General features: G+C 43.9%; 1 protein-coding gene across 1 annotated transcript; it reads left to right on the top strand.

Moving 5' to 3' along the window:
* The first annotated feature begins 11,692 nt into the window (after positions 1–11,692).
* Positions 11,693–16,035, top strand: IL13 (interleukin 13). Its single transcript, XM_019422046.2, has 4 exons — positions 11,693–13,173; positions 14,348–14,401; positions 14,642–14,749; positions 15,113–16,035. Exons 1-4 carry the CDS (start codon positions 12,889–12,891, stop codon positions 15,218–15,220), a joined length of 555 nt encoding a protein of 184 aa, XP_019277591.1. The 5' UTR covers positions 11,693–12,888; the 3' UTR covers positions 15,221–16,035.
* The last annotated feature ends 579 nt before the right edge of the window (positions 16,036–16,614 follow it).

The raw sequence follows: 16,614 nt of genomic DNA, 5'->3' as shown, positions 1-16,614 counted from the left end.
ATCCCATCAATGAAACAAAAACATGGTGCCATTAGACATGCATTCATATTCAGAGAAGAATACAATACCCTTGGGATGGAATATAATCTTAGAGAAATATCCCAGAGAAGACAATATTTTTTAAAGGAAAAAAACAGAAAAAATAAAATAAAAGCACTACTCCAGGAGGTATATAATAAGAAAATGGTAGTTCCAGTAAGAGAGAAGAGAAAGAATGGAGAGAAAAACATCATAAAAATAATTTTTAAAAATGTTCCAAGATCTCTAAGTGTGAATATAGAAATATCTTCTTATAAAGATACGTGAGAGAGGTGCCTGGGTGGCTCAGTTGGTTGAGCTTTCGAGTCTTGATTTCAGCTCAGGTTATGATCTCAGGGTCATGGGATCAAGTGCCTCGTCAAGCTCTGCAGTGAGTGTGAGGCCTGCTTGGGATTCTCTCTCTCTCCTTCCCTCTGCCCCTCTCCTTTGCTCACACACTCTCAATCTCTAAAATAAACAAATAAATAAAGATATGTGAGAAAATGCAAGTTGCAAAAGGTGTACAGGATGCTACAGCATATGCAGGAATGAGAAAAAAATAAAACTATGTATCCATACCTTCTTATAAACTCAGAAAGGATATACCAAAAAACTAATAAGAGTGATTATTTGTGAGTGGGGTTGATGCATCCCACTGAATTTTTTCATATATACAGTTTTGATTTTTGAGCCATGTGAATGGAACTGCAAAATTAGAAGTAAAAATCAAAATACTCTGCAGGAACCAGTGTTGAGGTAGAGAAACTTGAACTCTAACTGATGAGTTGCTGGAGGCTCATCATAGACAAGCCGGAGATTAAAATCTGAGAGCCCCAGTCATCAGGGCCCCACCCCCAGACTTTTCTGAGGTGTGCCTCCAGTAATTCACCATTTTCTTGGTGAATACAAGAGAACAATCCTCTGTGCTTCCAGCAGAGTGAAGGGAAATGAAACATTTTGAAACATGCCAGAGCACTGTGTTTCTTCTTAATAATGTCTGCTCTCAGGAGAAACTATTTAATCAAAGCCCAACAACCTGCTGGAGTTTTATCAGAGCCTAACTGGCCTGGGGGGGGAAGAGAAATACCCAGCTCCAGTAGGCTCTAGGTTTCCACGTGGAGGAAGGGAGATACCTGATTTTCAGCCCACTCCAGCAGTCCTGTCCCATGGAAGGTCCGGGGGGACTGAGAAGCATGTGTGAAGTTCACAGTACAGAAGTACAGGCTAACTAAGAGGAAATCCTGCTACTCATGGGCCCAATAAGAATACTTCTCCCGTCACAAAACACAGAAAAGACAGCAAGCATTAAACCACACTCACATATGGCAGAGATATTGAGATGGTCAGCCTAGAAGTTTAAAACAAGTATGATTTAAGATGCTAAGCGTCCTCATAGACAAAGTAGACAGCATGCAATAATGAATAGGCAATATAAACACAGATAGACATTCTTCTTTTTAAGTTTATTTATCTTCCAGAGACAGAGACAGAACATGAGCAGGTGAAGGGCAGAGAGAGAGGGAGACACAGAATCCGAAGCAGGCTCCAGGCTTGAGCTGTCAGCACAGAACCCGATATGGTGCTCGAACCCAAAACCAGTGAGATCATGACCTGAGTCAAAGTTGGACGCTTAACTGAGCCACCCCAGGCACTCCGAGAAATAGACATTCTAAGAACAAACAATAAAAGAAATGCTAGAGCTCAAAAACACTGACAAAAATTAAAAATGTCTTTGATGAGCTTATTGATAGACTATACACAGCTGAGGAAAGAATCTCTGAGTCTGCCTGTTTCTCAACAGAAACCACCAAAACTGAAAAGCAAAAAGAATAAAAGACTGGGAAAAAAAGCAAAAACAAAATATCCAAGAACTGTGGGACAGCTACCAAAAGTGTAACCGAAGCATGATCAGAATTCCAAGATCAGAGGAAAGAGAGAAGGGAACAGAAGAAATGCTGGAAATAATGATTAAAAATTCCCCAAATTAATGTCAGACAGCAAACCACAGATCCAGGAAGCTCCAAGAACAGCGAGCATAAAAAATGCCCCCATCCCAATTTACCTAGACATAGCATTTTCAAACTTCAGAAAACCAAAAATTAAGAAAAAATCCTAACAGATGTCAGAGGAGAAAAAAATACTTCACCTATAGAAGAGCAAAGATCAGAATTACACCTACTTCTCTTTAAAAGGCAAAGCAAGAAGATAGCAAACTGAAATATTTTAAATGTTGAGAGGAAAAAACCTCATGAATATAAAATTCTGCACCCTGTAAAATTATACTTCAAAACTGAAGGAGAAATAAAGACTTTCTCAAACAGAAAAATATTTGAGGCAATCTGTTTCTAGTAGACCTGCCATGCAAGAAATGTTAATTAAAAAAAGAAAGAAAGAAATTCTTAAGACAGAAGAAAAATGACAAAATTCAGATCTATATAAAGAAAGGAAGAACATTGGAGAAGGAAGAGTGAAGGCAAAATAAAAACACTTATTGTTGTTATTCTTCACCTAACATAATTTGTTTGAAGTAAAAGCAACAACATATTTGATTATTTTTACTTATATGTAAGACTATATAAGTGTATACACACACATATATGTATACACATACATACTTATATATAAGTTAAATGAATGCCAACAATGAGAGAAGGAATGGAAGGGGGGATTTAGTATTATTGTAAGTTACTCACACTATCCATGGAGCAATATAGGGTTATTTTAAAAATTGACTTGGATTAATTCTAAATGTATATTACCAACTACAGACCAATCACTAAAAAAAAGTAAAAAGAGAAGTGTAACTGATGTACTAATAAAGGAGAGAAAAATGAATAATCTAAAGTGCTCAGTTAAAACCACAAAAGGCAGGGACACCTGGTTGCCTCAGGTCATGACCTCACAGTTTTTGAGTTCGAGCCCCACACCAGGCTCTCTGCTGTATGTCTCCTGCTCGTGCGCTCTCTCAAAAATAAAAAATAAACATTAAGAAAACCACAAAAGGCAGAAAAAGAGTGGTGGACAAAAATAAGAACAAGGACAACAAATAGAATCAGTAACAATTATGGTGGATATTAATTCAACTACATCAATAATCACTTTGAACACCAATGGCCTAAATGCACCAATTATTTATAGATTGTCAGAGTAGGTCAAGAAACAAGACCCAATTATAAACCTATTTTAAATATAAAGACAAATCTAGATAAATGTTAGTAGATAGAGGAAAATGTACCATGATAACACTGATTTTAAAAAAAAGCAAGAGTAGCTATATTAATACTAATAATAATTTCACACAAAGCAGCCTTCAGAGCGAGAAAGTTATCAGGGATAAAAAAGGGCATTACATAATCATAAAGGAGTCAATTCTCCAAGAAGGTATAACAGTCCTTAATACCATGCTTCTAACAAAACAGTTTCAAAATGCATGAGACAAAAGCTGTTAGAACTAGGCTATTGGATGAATCCAGTATTATAGCTGAAGACTTCAACACCTCTCTATCAGAATGGATAAGTCCAGTAAGCAGAAGATGAGTAAGGACAGAGTTAAATTCAAGAGCACCATCAATCAACTGGACCTAATTGACATCCATAGACTATTTCATTCAGCAACAGGATACACATTCTCTTCAAGCTCACACAAAAAGTTCAAGACAGAGCACCATTTTGAGCCACAAAACATATCTTAACAAATTTATAAGAATAAAGATCTTCCGGAGCGCCTGGGTGGCTCAGTCGGTTAAGCGTCCGACTTCAGCTCAGGTCATGATCTTGTGGTTCGTGGGTTCAAGCCCTGCATCAGGCTCTGTACTGACAGCTCAGAGCCTGGAGCCTGTTTCGGATTCTGTGTCTCCCTCTCTCTCTTTGACCCTCCCCTGTTCATGCTCTGTCTCTCTCTGTCTCAAAAATCAATAAACGTTAAAAAAATTAAAAAAAAAAAGAATAAAGATCTTCCTCAACTCAGGATGGAGTTACAGCCTGATAAACTCATTGTAAGTTAAAAGTAAGTCCAAAATGCATTTAATATACCTAACTGAACATGATAGATTAGGCTAGCCTACCTTAAATACACTCAGAACACTTACATTAGCCCACATGTGGGCAAAATCATCTAACACAAAGCCTATTTTGTAGTAAACTGTTGAATGTATCATATAATTTATTGCACACTATCCTGAAAATACAAAAAAACAGAATGACTCTTTGAGTACAGGATGGTTTTAAGCGCATCCTTCGATTACCCTTGTGACTGTGTGGTTGACTGGGAGCTACAGCTCATCCCCCCTGCTCAGCATCACAAGACAGCAGAGTACCACAAAACGATAGTCTGGAGAAAGGTCAAAATTGAAAATGTCAAGTGTGGTTTCTACTGAATGTGTATCATTTTCATACCACCATAAAGTCAAAAAAATCAGAAGTCAAACCACTGTAAGTTGGGCACCATCTGTAGAAATCATACACTGCCTAACTCTCATGGAATTAAACTAGAAATCAATAAAAGAAAGAGAGTAGAAAAATTCCAAAATATGTGGAGATTAAACAAAAAATTTCTAAATAATACATGGGTCAAAGAAGTAATCTCAAGGAAAATTAAATACTATTTTGAACTAAAAGGAAAGTGAAAACTCAAGTTGCCAAAATTTGTAGGATGTGGTGAAAATAGTGCTTGGAGGAAAATTTACAACATTAAGCACATCCATTAGAAAATAAGAAAGATAAAAAATCAAACATCTAATCTTCTGCCTTAGGAAACTAGAAAAAGAAGAGCAAATTAAATCCAAAGAAAGCAGAAGAAAAGAAATAATGAGACTAAGAATAGAAATCAATGAAATTGAAGATGAAAATCAGTACAGAAAATCAATAAAACCAAAACCAGGTTCTCTGAAAATATCAATAAAGTCAATAATCCTCTAGCCAGGCTAACCAAGAGAAAAATAGATGACATTAATTACTAATAACATAAGTGAAAGAGGGATATCACTACAGACACCATGGACTCTTTTTTTTCAGGCCCCACAGACATTAAAAGGATAAGAAAGGAATACAACGAACAATTCTATGCCCGCAATTTTTTTTTAATGTTTATTTTTGAGAGAGAGAGTAAAAGCAGAGGAGGGGCCAAGAGAGAGGAGGATCAAGGATCTGTGCCAACAATAATGAGCCCAAAGCAGGCCTCAAACTTACGAACTATGAGATCATGACCCAAGCCAAAGTCTAACACTCAACAGACTGAGCCAACCAGGCGCCCCAATGCCCACAAACGTAATAATATAGATGAAATGGATCAATTCCTTGAGAGATACAATCACCTGGAACTCATATAACAAGAAACAGGCAAACTGAATAGGCTTATATCTATTAAAGAAATTTAATAATAATTAATAATCTTCTAAAACAGAAAGCACCAGGCCCAGATGGGTTCACTGGTGGATTCTCCAAACATTTAAGGAAGAAATTATACCAATTCTCTGCAATCTCTTTCAGAAAATGGAAGTAGAGCAAATACTTCCTAATTCATTCTATGAGGTCAGCATTACCCTAATACCAAAATGGACAAACACATTAAGAAAACTACACACCAATATCTCTTATGAAGATAGTTGTAAAATTTTCAACAAAATATTAGTAAAGTGAATCTAACAATGTATAATAAGAATTATACCCCATAACCAAGTGGTATTTATCTCTGATAGGCAAGGCTGGTTAAATATTCAAAAATCAATTAATATAATCCATTACATTAACAGTCTAAAGAAGAAAAACCACATGATAATATTAATAGACACAGAAAAAGCATTTGGCAAAATCTATCACCAAGTTATGATAAAAAGTCTCAATAACCTAAGAATAGAGGGGAGATTCCTCAACTTGATTTAAAAAAAAAATACAAAAACCCGTAGCTAGCATCATACTTCATGGTGAGAAACTCAAAGCTCTTCCACAAAATCCAGAAGAAGGCAAGGATATCCCCTCTTACTATTGCTTTTCAACATCATGCGGGAATTCTTAGCTAATGAAACAAAACCAGAAAAGCAAATAAAAGATATACAGGTTAGGAATGAAAAACTCAAACTGTCTTTGTTCGAAGATGACATGATATCAAAGTACAAAATCCAAGAATGAATAAAAAAAAAAAAAGTGAAACAAAAAAGCAATTATAGCAGTGTTTCAGGATACGAGGTTAACACACAAAAGCTGATCATTTTCCTATATACCAGTAATAAACAAGTAGAATTTGAAATTAAAAACACAATATTAGCAACCCCAAAATGAAATAAACATATACAGGGGCACCTGGATGGCTCAGTTGGTTGAACGTCCGACTTTAGCTCAGGTCATGATCTCATGGTTCATGGGTTCAAGCCCCACATGGGGCTCTGTGCTGACAGCTCAGAGCCTGGAGTCTGCTTCAGATTCTATGTCTCCCTCTCTCTCTGTCCCTACCCTGTTTGTGCTTTGTCACTCTCTCAAAAATAAATAAACATTAAAAAAATTATTTTTAAATACACATATATATATAATCTAACAAATATGTATAAGATCTATATAAGAAAAACTAGAAAATCTTGATGAAAGAAGTCAAAGGACTAAATAAATGGAGAGATGGCCAAGTTCATGGACAGGAAAACTCAATATTGTCAAGATGTCGTTCTCCCCAAATTAATCCACAGATTCAATGCAATCCCAATCAAAATCCCAAAAAGTTATTTTGTAGACATCAAGAAAGTGATTCTGAAGTTTAGATGGAAAGGGAAAAGACTCAGAATAGACAACACAATATTGAAGGAGAAGAAAAAGTTGAAGAACTGATACCACCCAGTATCAAGACTTGCTATAAAGCTACAGTAATCAGGACAGTGTGATACTGGAAAAAGATACACAGGTAGATCAAAGAAACAGAATGAAGAGCCCAGAAACAGACCGCCATAAATACAGTCAACTGTTATTTGACAAAGGAACAGAGGTGATTCACTTGAGAAAGATAATCTTCAATAAATGACAATGGAACTGGACATTCACATCCCACCCCCCAAAAAATAGACACAGACCTTACACGTTTCACAAAAATTAATTCAAAATGGATCACAGACCTAAATATAAAATGCAAACTATCAAACTTCTATAAGATAATATAGGATAAAATGTCTATGACTTTGGGTTTGGTGATGACTTTTTATGTGCAACACCAGAGGCACAATATATGAAAGAAAGAAATGACAAGCTGGACTTCATTGAAATTCATGAAATTCAAAAGTAAGAATTTCTAGCCTGCAAAATATACTGTTAAGAGAATGAGCACAAGCCACAAACTGGGAGAAAATATTGCAAAAGACATATAGATAAAGTATTGTCCAAAAATTCAACAATTAGAAAACAACCCAATTTTAAAAAGGGCCAAACATCTTAATGGACACCTCACCAAAGAAGTTATACAGGTGGTAAATGAGTACATGAAAACATCATATATTATCAGGAAATTAAATTAAAACCACAGTGAGCTACCATTACATACCTATTAGGAGGGTTAAAATCCAAACTGCTGACATCACCAAAATTTCATGAGGATGTGGAGCGACAGGAACTCTCTCATTTGTTGCCAAGTGACAATGCAAAATAGTGTGGCCATTTTGGAAGACACTTTGACAATTACAAAATGAAACATGCTCTTAACATATGATCCAGGGATCACTTTCCTTGGTATTTATGCAAATGAATTGAAAACTTATGTCCACAGAAAAACCTGCATACAGATGTTTAATAGCAGCCTTATTTATAATTGCCAAACCTTGGAAGCAAACAAGATATCCTTCAGTAGGTGAATGGGTCAGTGAACCTGGTACAAGATATCCTTCAGTGGGTGAATGGGTCAATGAACTTGGTACATCCAGATAATAGAATATCATTCAGCACTAAAAAGGAGACACCAAGTCATGAAAAGACATGAAGGAATTTAAATACATAGTACTAAATGGACGGAGTCAATCTGAAAAGGCTAGACATTGTATGATTCCAACTATATGACATTCTGGAAAATGCAAGACTACGGAGACAATAAAAAGATCATTGGTTGCTAGGGGTTAGTAGGGAAGGAAGGACAAAGAGGTGAATTACAGAGGATTTTTAGGGCAGTGAAACTACTCCATGTGATATTACAACAGTGGTTACATGCCATCATACATTTGTTAGAACTCACAGAATATGCACCACCAAGAGTGAACCCTGAAATAAACTATGAATTCTTGGTGATAATGATGTGTCAATGTAGACTTATCACTTGTAACAAATGTAGCACTTTGGCAGGGAATATTGATAATTGGGAAGGCTATGTATGTGCGGGGTCAGGAGTATATGGTAACCCTGGACTTTCTGTTCAATTTCGTTGTGAATCTAAAACTCCTCGGGTGCCTGGGTGGCTCAATCGGTTGAACATCAGGCTTTGGCTCAGGTCATGATGTCACGGTTGGTGGGTTCAAGCCCTGCATTGGGATCTGTACTGACACCTCGGAGCCTGGAGCCAGCTTCAGATTCTGTGTCTTCCTCGCTCTCTGCCCCTCCCCCACTCATGGTGTGTTTCTGTCTCAAAAATAAATAAACATATAAAAAAATTTTTTTAACTCCTCTAAAAAAATCTATTTTTTAAAAAGCAAGACTCTACATTTTTTAATCTAACTTTACATCTAATTTTTTAAATTATTTTTTTGAGAGCAAGAGAGAGAGCGAGAGCAGGAGAGGGAGAGGGAGAGAGAGAGAGAGCGAGAGAGAGCAGGGGAGGGGCAGACAGAAAGGGAGACACAGAATCCGAAGCAGGCTCCAGGCTCTGAGCTGTCATCACAAAGCCCAATGTGGGGCTCAAACTTGTGAACAGGGAGATTATGACCTGAGCCAAAGTCGATCACTTAACCAACTGAGCCACCCAGGCGCCCCCATAAGACTTTTTAAATAAAATAAATTGAAGTTTTTTTTGTTTTTTTTTTCAAGAAAGAAAACTGCCCAAAACTTAATGACATCTCTTCAGTTTAAAAGGACCCACTGTGCATCTGACACCCTACAGGAAAACAAAACTACCCCAAGGTAACTATAAAATTTGAAGCATGGGAGCCCAGAAAAGTTCCTACAAATTTCTAAAGAGACAGCTAGAAAAGATGTGGATTCAAAATGCATTTGGACTTCTGAACAGCAATATTGGAAGATAGGACACCATGGCAAAAGCATTAAAAATTCTAAAAGAAAATTATTTCCTGCCTGAAATTCTGTGTTGTTAGGATGTGTTTCCCCAACAAAGAAGAAGACCTGAAATGCAAGGATCAGGAAGGTCACACAGGAGAGAGGCAAAGGGAAGTCTCAGGAGGGGGGTGACAGGAGACCTCAGGATGACAGCCAGCCAAGCAAGTTGTCAGAGGGTGCTGTCCAGGTCAGTCAGAGCAACTCAGCAGGCTCCAGGGCAGACTTTTTGGAGAAAATGAAATTGTGCGAATAACTCATTTGCCCAAGTCTAATGAGAAGCTATTTATATAAGCGGCCAAGAATGTAGGGTCAAATCACAGAGGAAAAGAGAATGAAGCAAGTGGAAAAAACTATTAACTCCAGAAGAAAAAGCTTTGAGGGGAAATAAAAGTAATCTAATTGTAGTTAACTACACGTCCCAGCTTTGAATACATTGGTATTATTATGCAAATTGTAAAAAAAAAAAAAAAAAAAAGGGGGTCTGACTGACCAGGAACTCTGATCTACTGTATAAGGAGGATGAGAAAAAGGGAAGGATGCAAGTGCAAGAAGGAAGGCAAGGAGGAAAGAAAATTAAATATTCATCATAGACCATAGTAAATGCCTACCCCCGAAAATCAAGAAAATTGAGAAACACAGAGGACATAAATACCAAAAGAAACAGTTAAAATCATGGCTCCTCAGAGAAGAGGCTAATGGGGTGGGGGGAGGGGGCTGGGCTGCTTGTCGGCAACTGAAGGCTCTGCCATTTTATCTCCCTTGCAAGTTAACAAGGTAACTAACAAGTTCATGGATGCTGGCAGGTGACGGGAGACCCTTGGATCAGAGACAAAGAGGAGCTTGTTATGCACGATAATAGTATTAGAGCATTATTTTTTATTTTGTCCTCTGCACCGCGGATCTCACAGTGTGGTGCCCAGGATCCCAGCCAGCACCTGTGCACACTGTGGGTTGCAGTACAGGAGAAGAAGCCTGAGCTTAGGGCTCAGTTCTGATCTGAAGTTCTGATCATGGACAGTAAGTCTGCTGCCTTTGGTTTGTGAGGAAGGTGCTGCGGTGTCCAACACTGATTGGCATACAAACATCTTTCAAAAGACACTAAGGAACAAAGAAGGGCACTTAGATCCTCGCTCACCAGTCATACAGAAATCCAACAGACCCACGGGGAACTGAAAGTCAAAACTGACATTTTTTACAACCAACCTCCCTGAATGATTTTTTACAAATTACGGGCATGTATAACTTTAATTTTAAAAATTCTACTAAATTAGTTATTTTAGATTATTAAAACAATTCGCCTAACCCTTATTCCCACTGACTGGGCATCTTTTCTTTCCATAGGAGAAACAACTCGAGAGAAAATTGGGAAAGGATGTTTTGAGGAACTTCGCACAGAAAGAGCTGGTCCCGAGGCTGGGCCATCTCAACCCCAGCGACCTGACCAGGGACAAAGAGCAAGGCGCAGAGGCCACGACCCCGCCCCTCCCTTGTCTTCACCGCGCCTCAGGAGCAGGCTCCCCCCTCCAGCCACCCCCAGGCCGGGAGCGCGTCCTGCACCTGCGGGGCCAGGATCTGGCGCCCACGCCTCAGGCTGTAGGACAGTAGCAAGCCCTGTGTCGAGTGCAGGGAGCGGCCCGTTCGTAGTTCGTGTTGACCGCAATTATCCAGTCTGTGAATGGAGCCCCCTGAAAATCAAATACCAACAAGAGCATTTGTTACGTAGCCAGCTGGGGTCTCTCTGCGGGCCAAAGGCCACGACGGGTTTCCTGAACCCGGCCGGGAGGCGCGGCCCCGATGTCCTTGGTGGCAAGGCAGGAGTTGGGGTGGGCAGGGTCCTCGGCGTCAGCAGATGCCCGGCCAGGCGGCGGGCCGGGCGCCCCCCTCGCCGGTGCGCACAGGCGCTCGGGGTACCGGGGTGCCGGCATGTGTAGGCGGCCCGCGTCACGCCTGGCGCTGGGTCGCATCACTCCCACCTTGGATGCTCCCGCGCCCGGCCTGCGACCCGCGCGCACACGAGGAGGGGGCGGACGCCTCATAGCCTCGAGGAGTCCGCTCCCACCCGCAAGGCCACCGCCCGAGGCCGCGGAGGAGGGCAGAGCCGCGCAGAACCTGTTTATCAGCCCCATCTCTCATTACATAAGGCCTCTATCTCCGCGGGGCATCGCCGCGACTGTCAGGCCAGCGCGCCTTCTCCCACGCGCGGGGGCGCACCTGCCCACAGTTCCCCGCCTCAGTTTACACGGTCCGCGATTGAGGGTCCTTGACTCCTCTTGGCGCAGAGCTCCGGGATCCCACAGTGGTTCCCTGCTCCATCCCTCAACACAGAGACCCAATTCTACAGATGAGGAAACTAAGGCCCACAGCGGTGTCACACAGCCTAGTGGCAGCACTCCAGGCACTGGGGGGGGGGGGGGGGGAGGGGGGGACGGGGGACACAAGAGGCAGGGGCTGGCTCAGGACCTACAATTGTGCTGCGAAGTTTGGTTTGGCCTGAAGAGAGGGTGGGAGGAGAGAGTGGGCAAGGCTGGGAGGCTTGTGAACAAGAGCCCCAGCAGCGGCCCTTCGTCCCTTCAGAGACCCTTGTGAGGAGGTTGAGCCTCACTGAGGGTAGGACAAAGGGAGCCTGAGCAGACAGAGAGGGGCCTGGAGGGGAAAGCACTGGTTTAGGGGAGGAAGTGGGTGAAGGAGCCAGGCTGACATCAGTAATCAACAGGCAAATAACATAGTTTCTGTTGCAGGGGTTTCTGGAGGACTTCTAGAGAAAGGAGTGAAAAGCAGGTTATGGGCCAGTGTCCCTGAGGGAGAGGGCTGTTCAGGGAAATCCTGGAGTGGGGGCAGGCCCTGAAGCTGCCCTCCACAGCCTTCAATCTGTAGAAACTTGGGTCCCTCAGGGGGGAGGGCTTTGTCCCACAGATAACTGGTGAGCAGAGGTGGCCACCCCAGGTCTCAATGGCACTGGGAGCAGTCACACTTTCCAACCTGGGCTAAGGCTGGGTCCTGACTCGTGCCAGTCTGGCATGTCAAGGGTTTCCCATCAGGACGGGCCCACGCTGAAGGCCTGAGTTGCGCACCCCGTTCTTAGGCTGTCCATATTCAAAGTTATAATCAAGGCAACTTTAAAAAGAAAAGGTCCCAGGGAGGATCTCTGATTCTGACTGGATCTTTCAGTGGAGACCTGGGAATCTGAACTTTTTATCATCCTTTCCACAGTGAGGCCAACAGGGAATCAGGCAGATGAAAAGGAGTGAACTTCACTCTTCTCTTTTTATCCCGTTTGAATTTTGTATCCAAAGCAAGTATTACTCTGGTAATGCAAGAGACCACTTCACTGAAAAAATAAAATCCCTCAATTCCCACATCTGGTAGACTGTGGTCATAGCACTGTCTGCCTAGCACTTCTGGTGACCCAAAGGGTCTCAGGACAGGAGCTGCGCAGGCACTCGGGGCGGTCACCAAGCAAAACTGCTGGAGCTCCAGCTGGCTTGGCCGACACTAGGCTGCCCTCTTCCCTAATGCTGGAGTAAGCCCACCCATATCTTGAAAATTGCCCCAGACCCCCTCACTGCTAAGTCCACAAGAAATCAAATTCTTTCCTTTATGTGACACTGGATTTTCCACAAAGTAAAATCAAGATGAGTAAAGATGTGGTTTCTAGATAGTACCCGACAAAGCGGAGACCAGGGTGGGAGGCGTCACACTTGGCCTATAAAAGCTACCGCAAGAGGCCAAGGCCACAAGCCACTCAGCTTAGGCCAGCCTACGTGTCTGCTCCTCGCTCCTCCTGTGTTAGCTCTAGGCTCCATGGCGCTCTGGCTGACCGTGGTCATTGCTCTCACCTGCCTTGGTGGCCTTGCCTCCCCGGGCCCTCACTCAAGGAGGGAGCTCAAGGAGCTCATTGAAGAGCTGGTCAACATCACCCAGAATCAGGTGAGTACGCTGGTGCTAGGGTGGGTAACTCTCAGGCAGGGTAATTGGTCATTGTTCAGGCCATGACGGTTGGGCCGTGCCAAGAGGCCTGTGGGGCCTGAAGAAGCCCCATGGACCAGGACAGGCCCAGCCATGAGGGAGAGGTGCTGGGCCAGCGGTTGGGGGATAGCACAATGGACGGCCCCATAAAGAGATCTGGCTGAGCCCCCAAGGACCACCTGTTCCCCTGGCCTGGCCCTGCCTGCCAAGACCAGCTCCTACTCAGCTGTTCAAGAAAAGAGGTTAGCAGAGAGAGGCCAGCACCCTCCCAGGGCGATTTAGAATTTGCCAAATGGATGTGAACAGAATAATGGGGCCATTATTCGCAGTAGTTTGGTTAAGCCCATTCTTATGGAAAAATTCACTAATAGTCAGCTCCTGTCCCCAGTGGTGATGGCTCACACTTTGAGTAATTTTTGTGTGCCAAGGCTAGTGCTGTGCTTTTCATCTCATTTCATCACTGCCAACCATCTCAAGAGACAGGTGCGATGACCCTATTCTACTAAGCTGCATTAAGGTTGACAAAAGCCAGATTCAAACCAGGCCTGGGTGACACCGGGTGCCCATATTCCAAACTGCAGTGTCTTCCGATTCGGAAGACAGGGTTTAAAAAAATTTTTTTTTATTAATGTTTACTTTTGAGAGAGAGGGAGAGAAACAGGGCGAGAGTGGGGGAGGGCAGAGAGAAAGGGAGACACAGAATCGAAAGAAGGCTCACAGCTCTGAGCTGTCAGCACAGAGCCCGATACAGGGCTTGAACTCATAAACCACGAGATCATGACCTGAGCCAAAGTCAGACGTTTCACTGACTGAGCCACCCAGGGGCTCCTCCAGAAGATAGAGTTTTATACACGAGTGCCCACCGCCTCCCATCTGACTGACCTGGCCTCCCCTCCTCTCTCACCCAATGCTGCCTTGGCTATGGGAAGCTTCACTCAAGGCTGTGTCACTCAGATTTTTCTCTCTCAGCCCCCAAACCCTGTACAATGGATCTCCCTCAGTATGCAGAGCAGGAAATTAAGTTCAGGAACACTGAGGGGTCCCAGGCCTGCCTCTGTGCTACACCGGGTTGCCTGTGGGGCCTGATCGCTATGGAGACCTACCCTGCGATTTTGCTGTCTTTTTGCTCCTTCAGGTATCCCTCTGCAATGGCAGCATGGTGTGGAGCGTCAACCTGACAACCGGCATGGTGAGGACCCCCTGGAAGCTGGGAGGGAGGTGGCTGAGGCTGTAGGTCTTATGTGTGTCTTTCCTCACTTGCAAGGCTTAGGGGTTCCACGCAAGCACAGCTTGGACCTTCCCCACCACCCAAAGCTACCTCTGTCAAGACTCTCAGCCCCCTCCTCCTGTGAAGTCACTGAAGGTGCTGCCTAAGCCATACGGCTGGGGGTTCCCAGCAGGGCCTGACACCCCCGTGTTCTTCTCCCAGCAGTACTGTGCAGCCCTAGAATCTCTCATCAATGTCTCTGACTGCACTGCCATCCAAAGGACCCAGAGGATGCTGAAAGCCCTGTGCACTCAGAAACCCTCAGCAGGGGTAAGGCGCCCTGCCCTGTACCCCTCAACCCTGCACCCACTCCTGCCAGCCCTGGGCTCACCCTAGAAGCTCCTGGGGGAACCTAGCTGAGCATCTGAGGCAAGCGTCCACCCGGGGGGTGGGTCCACGGTGGCAACAGGAACATGGCCTCCGGGATTTCCAAGACCTGGTCTTGAGAGCTTCCGACTCCCACCTGAGCTTCAGTTTCCATATCGGTGAAATGTGGGCACTAACAGACTAACAGTACCTGCCCCATGGGGCTTTTGTGAGGATTAAATAAGCCAGTTCCTGGAAAGCCCCTGGCAGAGGCTGGGCATCTTTGCTCTGGAGTCCCATTAATGCCCTGGCCTCTTTTTCCCACAGCAGATTTCCAGTGAGCGCAGCCGAGACACCAAAATTGAAGTGATCCAGTTGGTAAAAAACCTGCTCAACCATCTAAGGAGAAATTTTCGCCATGGAAATTTCAAATGAAGGATGAAAACCTAGCATCGCTATTTGCAGAGGCAGACCTGACCGTTTAAGTTATAGATTCATTTTTCTTTCAGATGTTTCAAATTTCTTGGGGAGATGGCAGAGGGATGGGAGGGGGGCACGATTTCCTTAGCTTAGACCTCAGCCTGTGCTGTCTGCCCTCGCCTAGCTGACCTCAGCTGCCCTTGCCTTGGTGCACAGGGCCCTCCTCCATCTGGGCTTTGAGTTCTGTGAACAACCAGGGGCAGGGGTGGGGGAGGGTGGGCAGAGCACTGCCTCTCACGACTGCCCCCTCCTTAGAGGGAACGGCAGCATTACACCAAGGACGCCACCTTGGCAGACACGTATGGGAGGTGGACCTGCTCTATACGGGGACAGCTATGGCAGACAGCGGCTCAGGCATATCTCTTCTTGGCCTTATTTATTACTGTGTGTTATTTAAACAAATGTTGTTTGTCTGTGCTGGGGACAGGGAGGGACTGTCACCACCAGAACCTTGAGCTGGGGGCCCAGTGACTTGGGCTTTAGGAGTCCCTGGGAATAAGCACTGTGTGCAAAATTCTGCTACCTCATTGGGGTCCTGGGGCCGACACAGGGGACAGGAGAGAGGGCTGGAGTAGCTGCTCTTGTCTGCCAGCCAGCAGTTGGCCCTCAGCCAAGAAGTAATTTATTGTTTTTCCCTGTATTTAAAGTTAAGAAATAAAATGTTATCAAAGAGTTAATAATATATAGAAGAGCAGCCTAGAATGCTGCATCTGGTGTGTGTGGACTGTGGGGAGGGGTCATTGAATGTCTTGTTTCACTGACTTTGTCAAAGGAAGCCAGAAATAAAGACAGTAACAAGAGACCTGATGATGTTTGTCTTTTACTGTGGCCTTTGGGAATCCTGGCCTATGTTCTTCTGGAGGCAGGGCAGTGGGAGTGGTGGGGAAGTTAGGGACAGGAACTGGGCTGAAAGGAAGTAAGCAACCCCCCAGGGGTGTGGGCTGCCACCCACAGGGAGGCAGAGGAAGCCTGGGCCCTGACTTCTGGGTTCATGGAGGACATGAGAGGAGGAGGAGGAGCAATTAGGGACGTCAGAAGTCATCTATGATCACGGTTATGATGAGTGGCCAGCCTATGTGTAGCACCACCCACACAACCCCTGGTGTCTCCCCCACAACCTCTCTGAGCCTCAGGGAAGAAAAGGCTGCATGCCCAAGGTCACACACCTGGTGAGGAGCAAAGCCAGGATGAGAAGCCAGAACTCACTCCAACTCCAAAGCCCATACACTAAACTACCCAGCCTTTCTCTGTCCAAATGTCATCTCACCTAAATGTATGGCCTTTATCATACTGGCATCAACCTATGTGGGCACCTCCCCTGATGGGAAGCTCACTTTCTAGGGAGAGCA

This window comes from Panthera pardus, unplaced genomic scaffold, assembly GCF_024362965.1.
Source record: "Panthera pardus isolate Hobbes unplaced genomic scaffold, ASM2436296v1 HiC_scaffold_2, whole genome shotgun sequence".
Lineage (NCBI taxonomy): Eukaryota > Metazoa > Chordata > Mammalia > Carnivora > Felidae > Panthera > Panthera pardus.
Note: the sequence above shows the minus strand (reverse complement) of the source record. Positions and strands in the feature narration are given on the sequence as shown.

Excerpts from the sequence above, each read along its gene's own strand:
- IL13 (XM_019422046.2), top strand. The coding sequence starts at position 12,889 with ATGTGGTTTCTAGATAGTACCCGACAAAGCGGAGACCAGGGTGGGAGG. Across the intron at positions 14,402-14,641 it reads TCAACCTGACAACCGGCATG|CAGTACTGTGCAGCCCTAGA; the intron begins GTGAGGACCCCC and ends TTCTTCTCCCAG. Across the intron at positions 14,750-15,112 it reads CTCAGAAACCCTCAGCAGGG|CAGATTTCCAGTGAGCGCAG; the intron begins GTAAGGCGCCCT and ends TTTTTCCCACAG.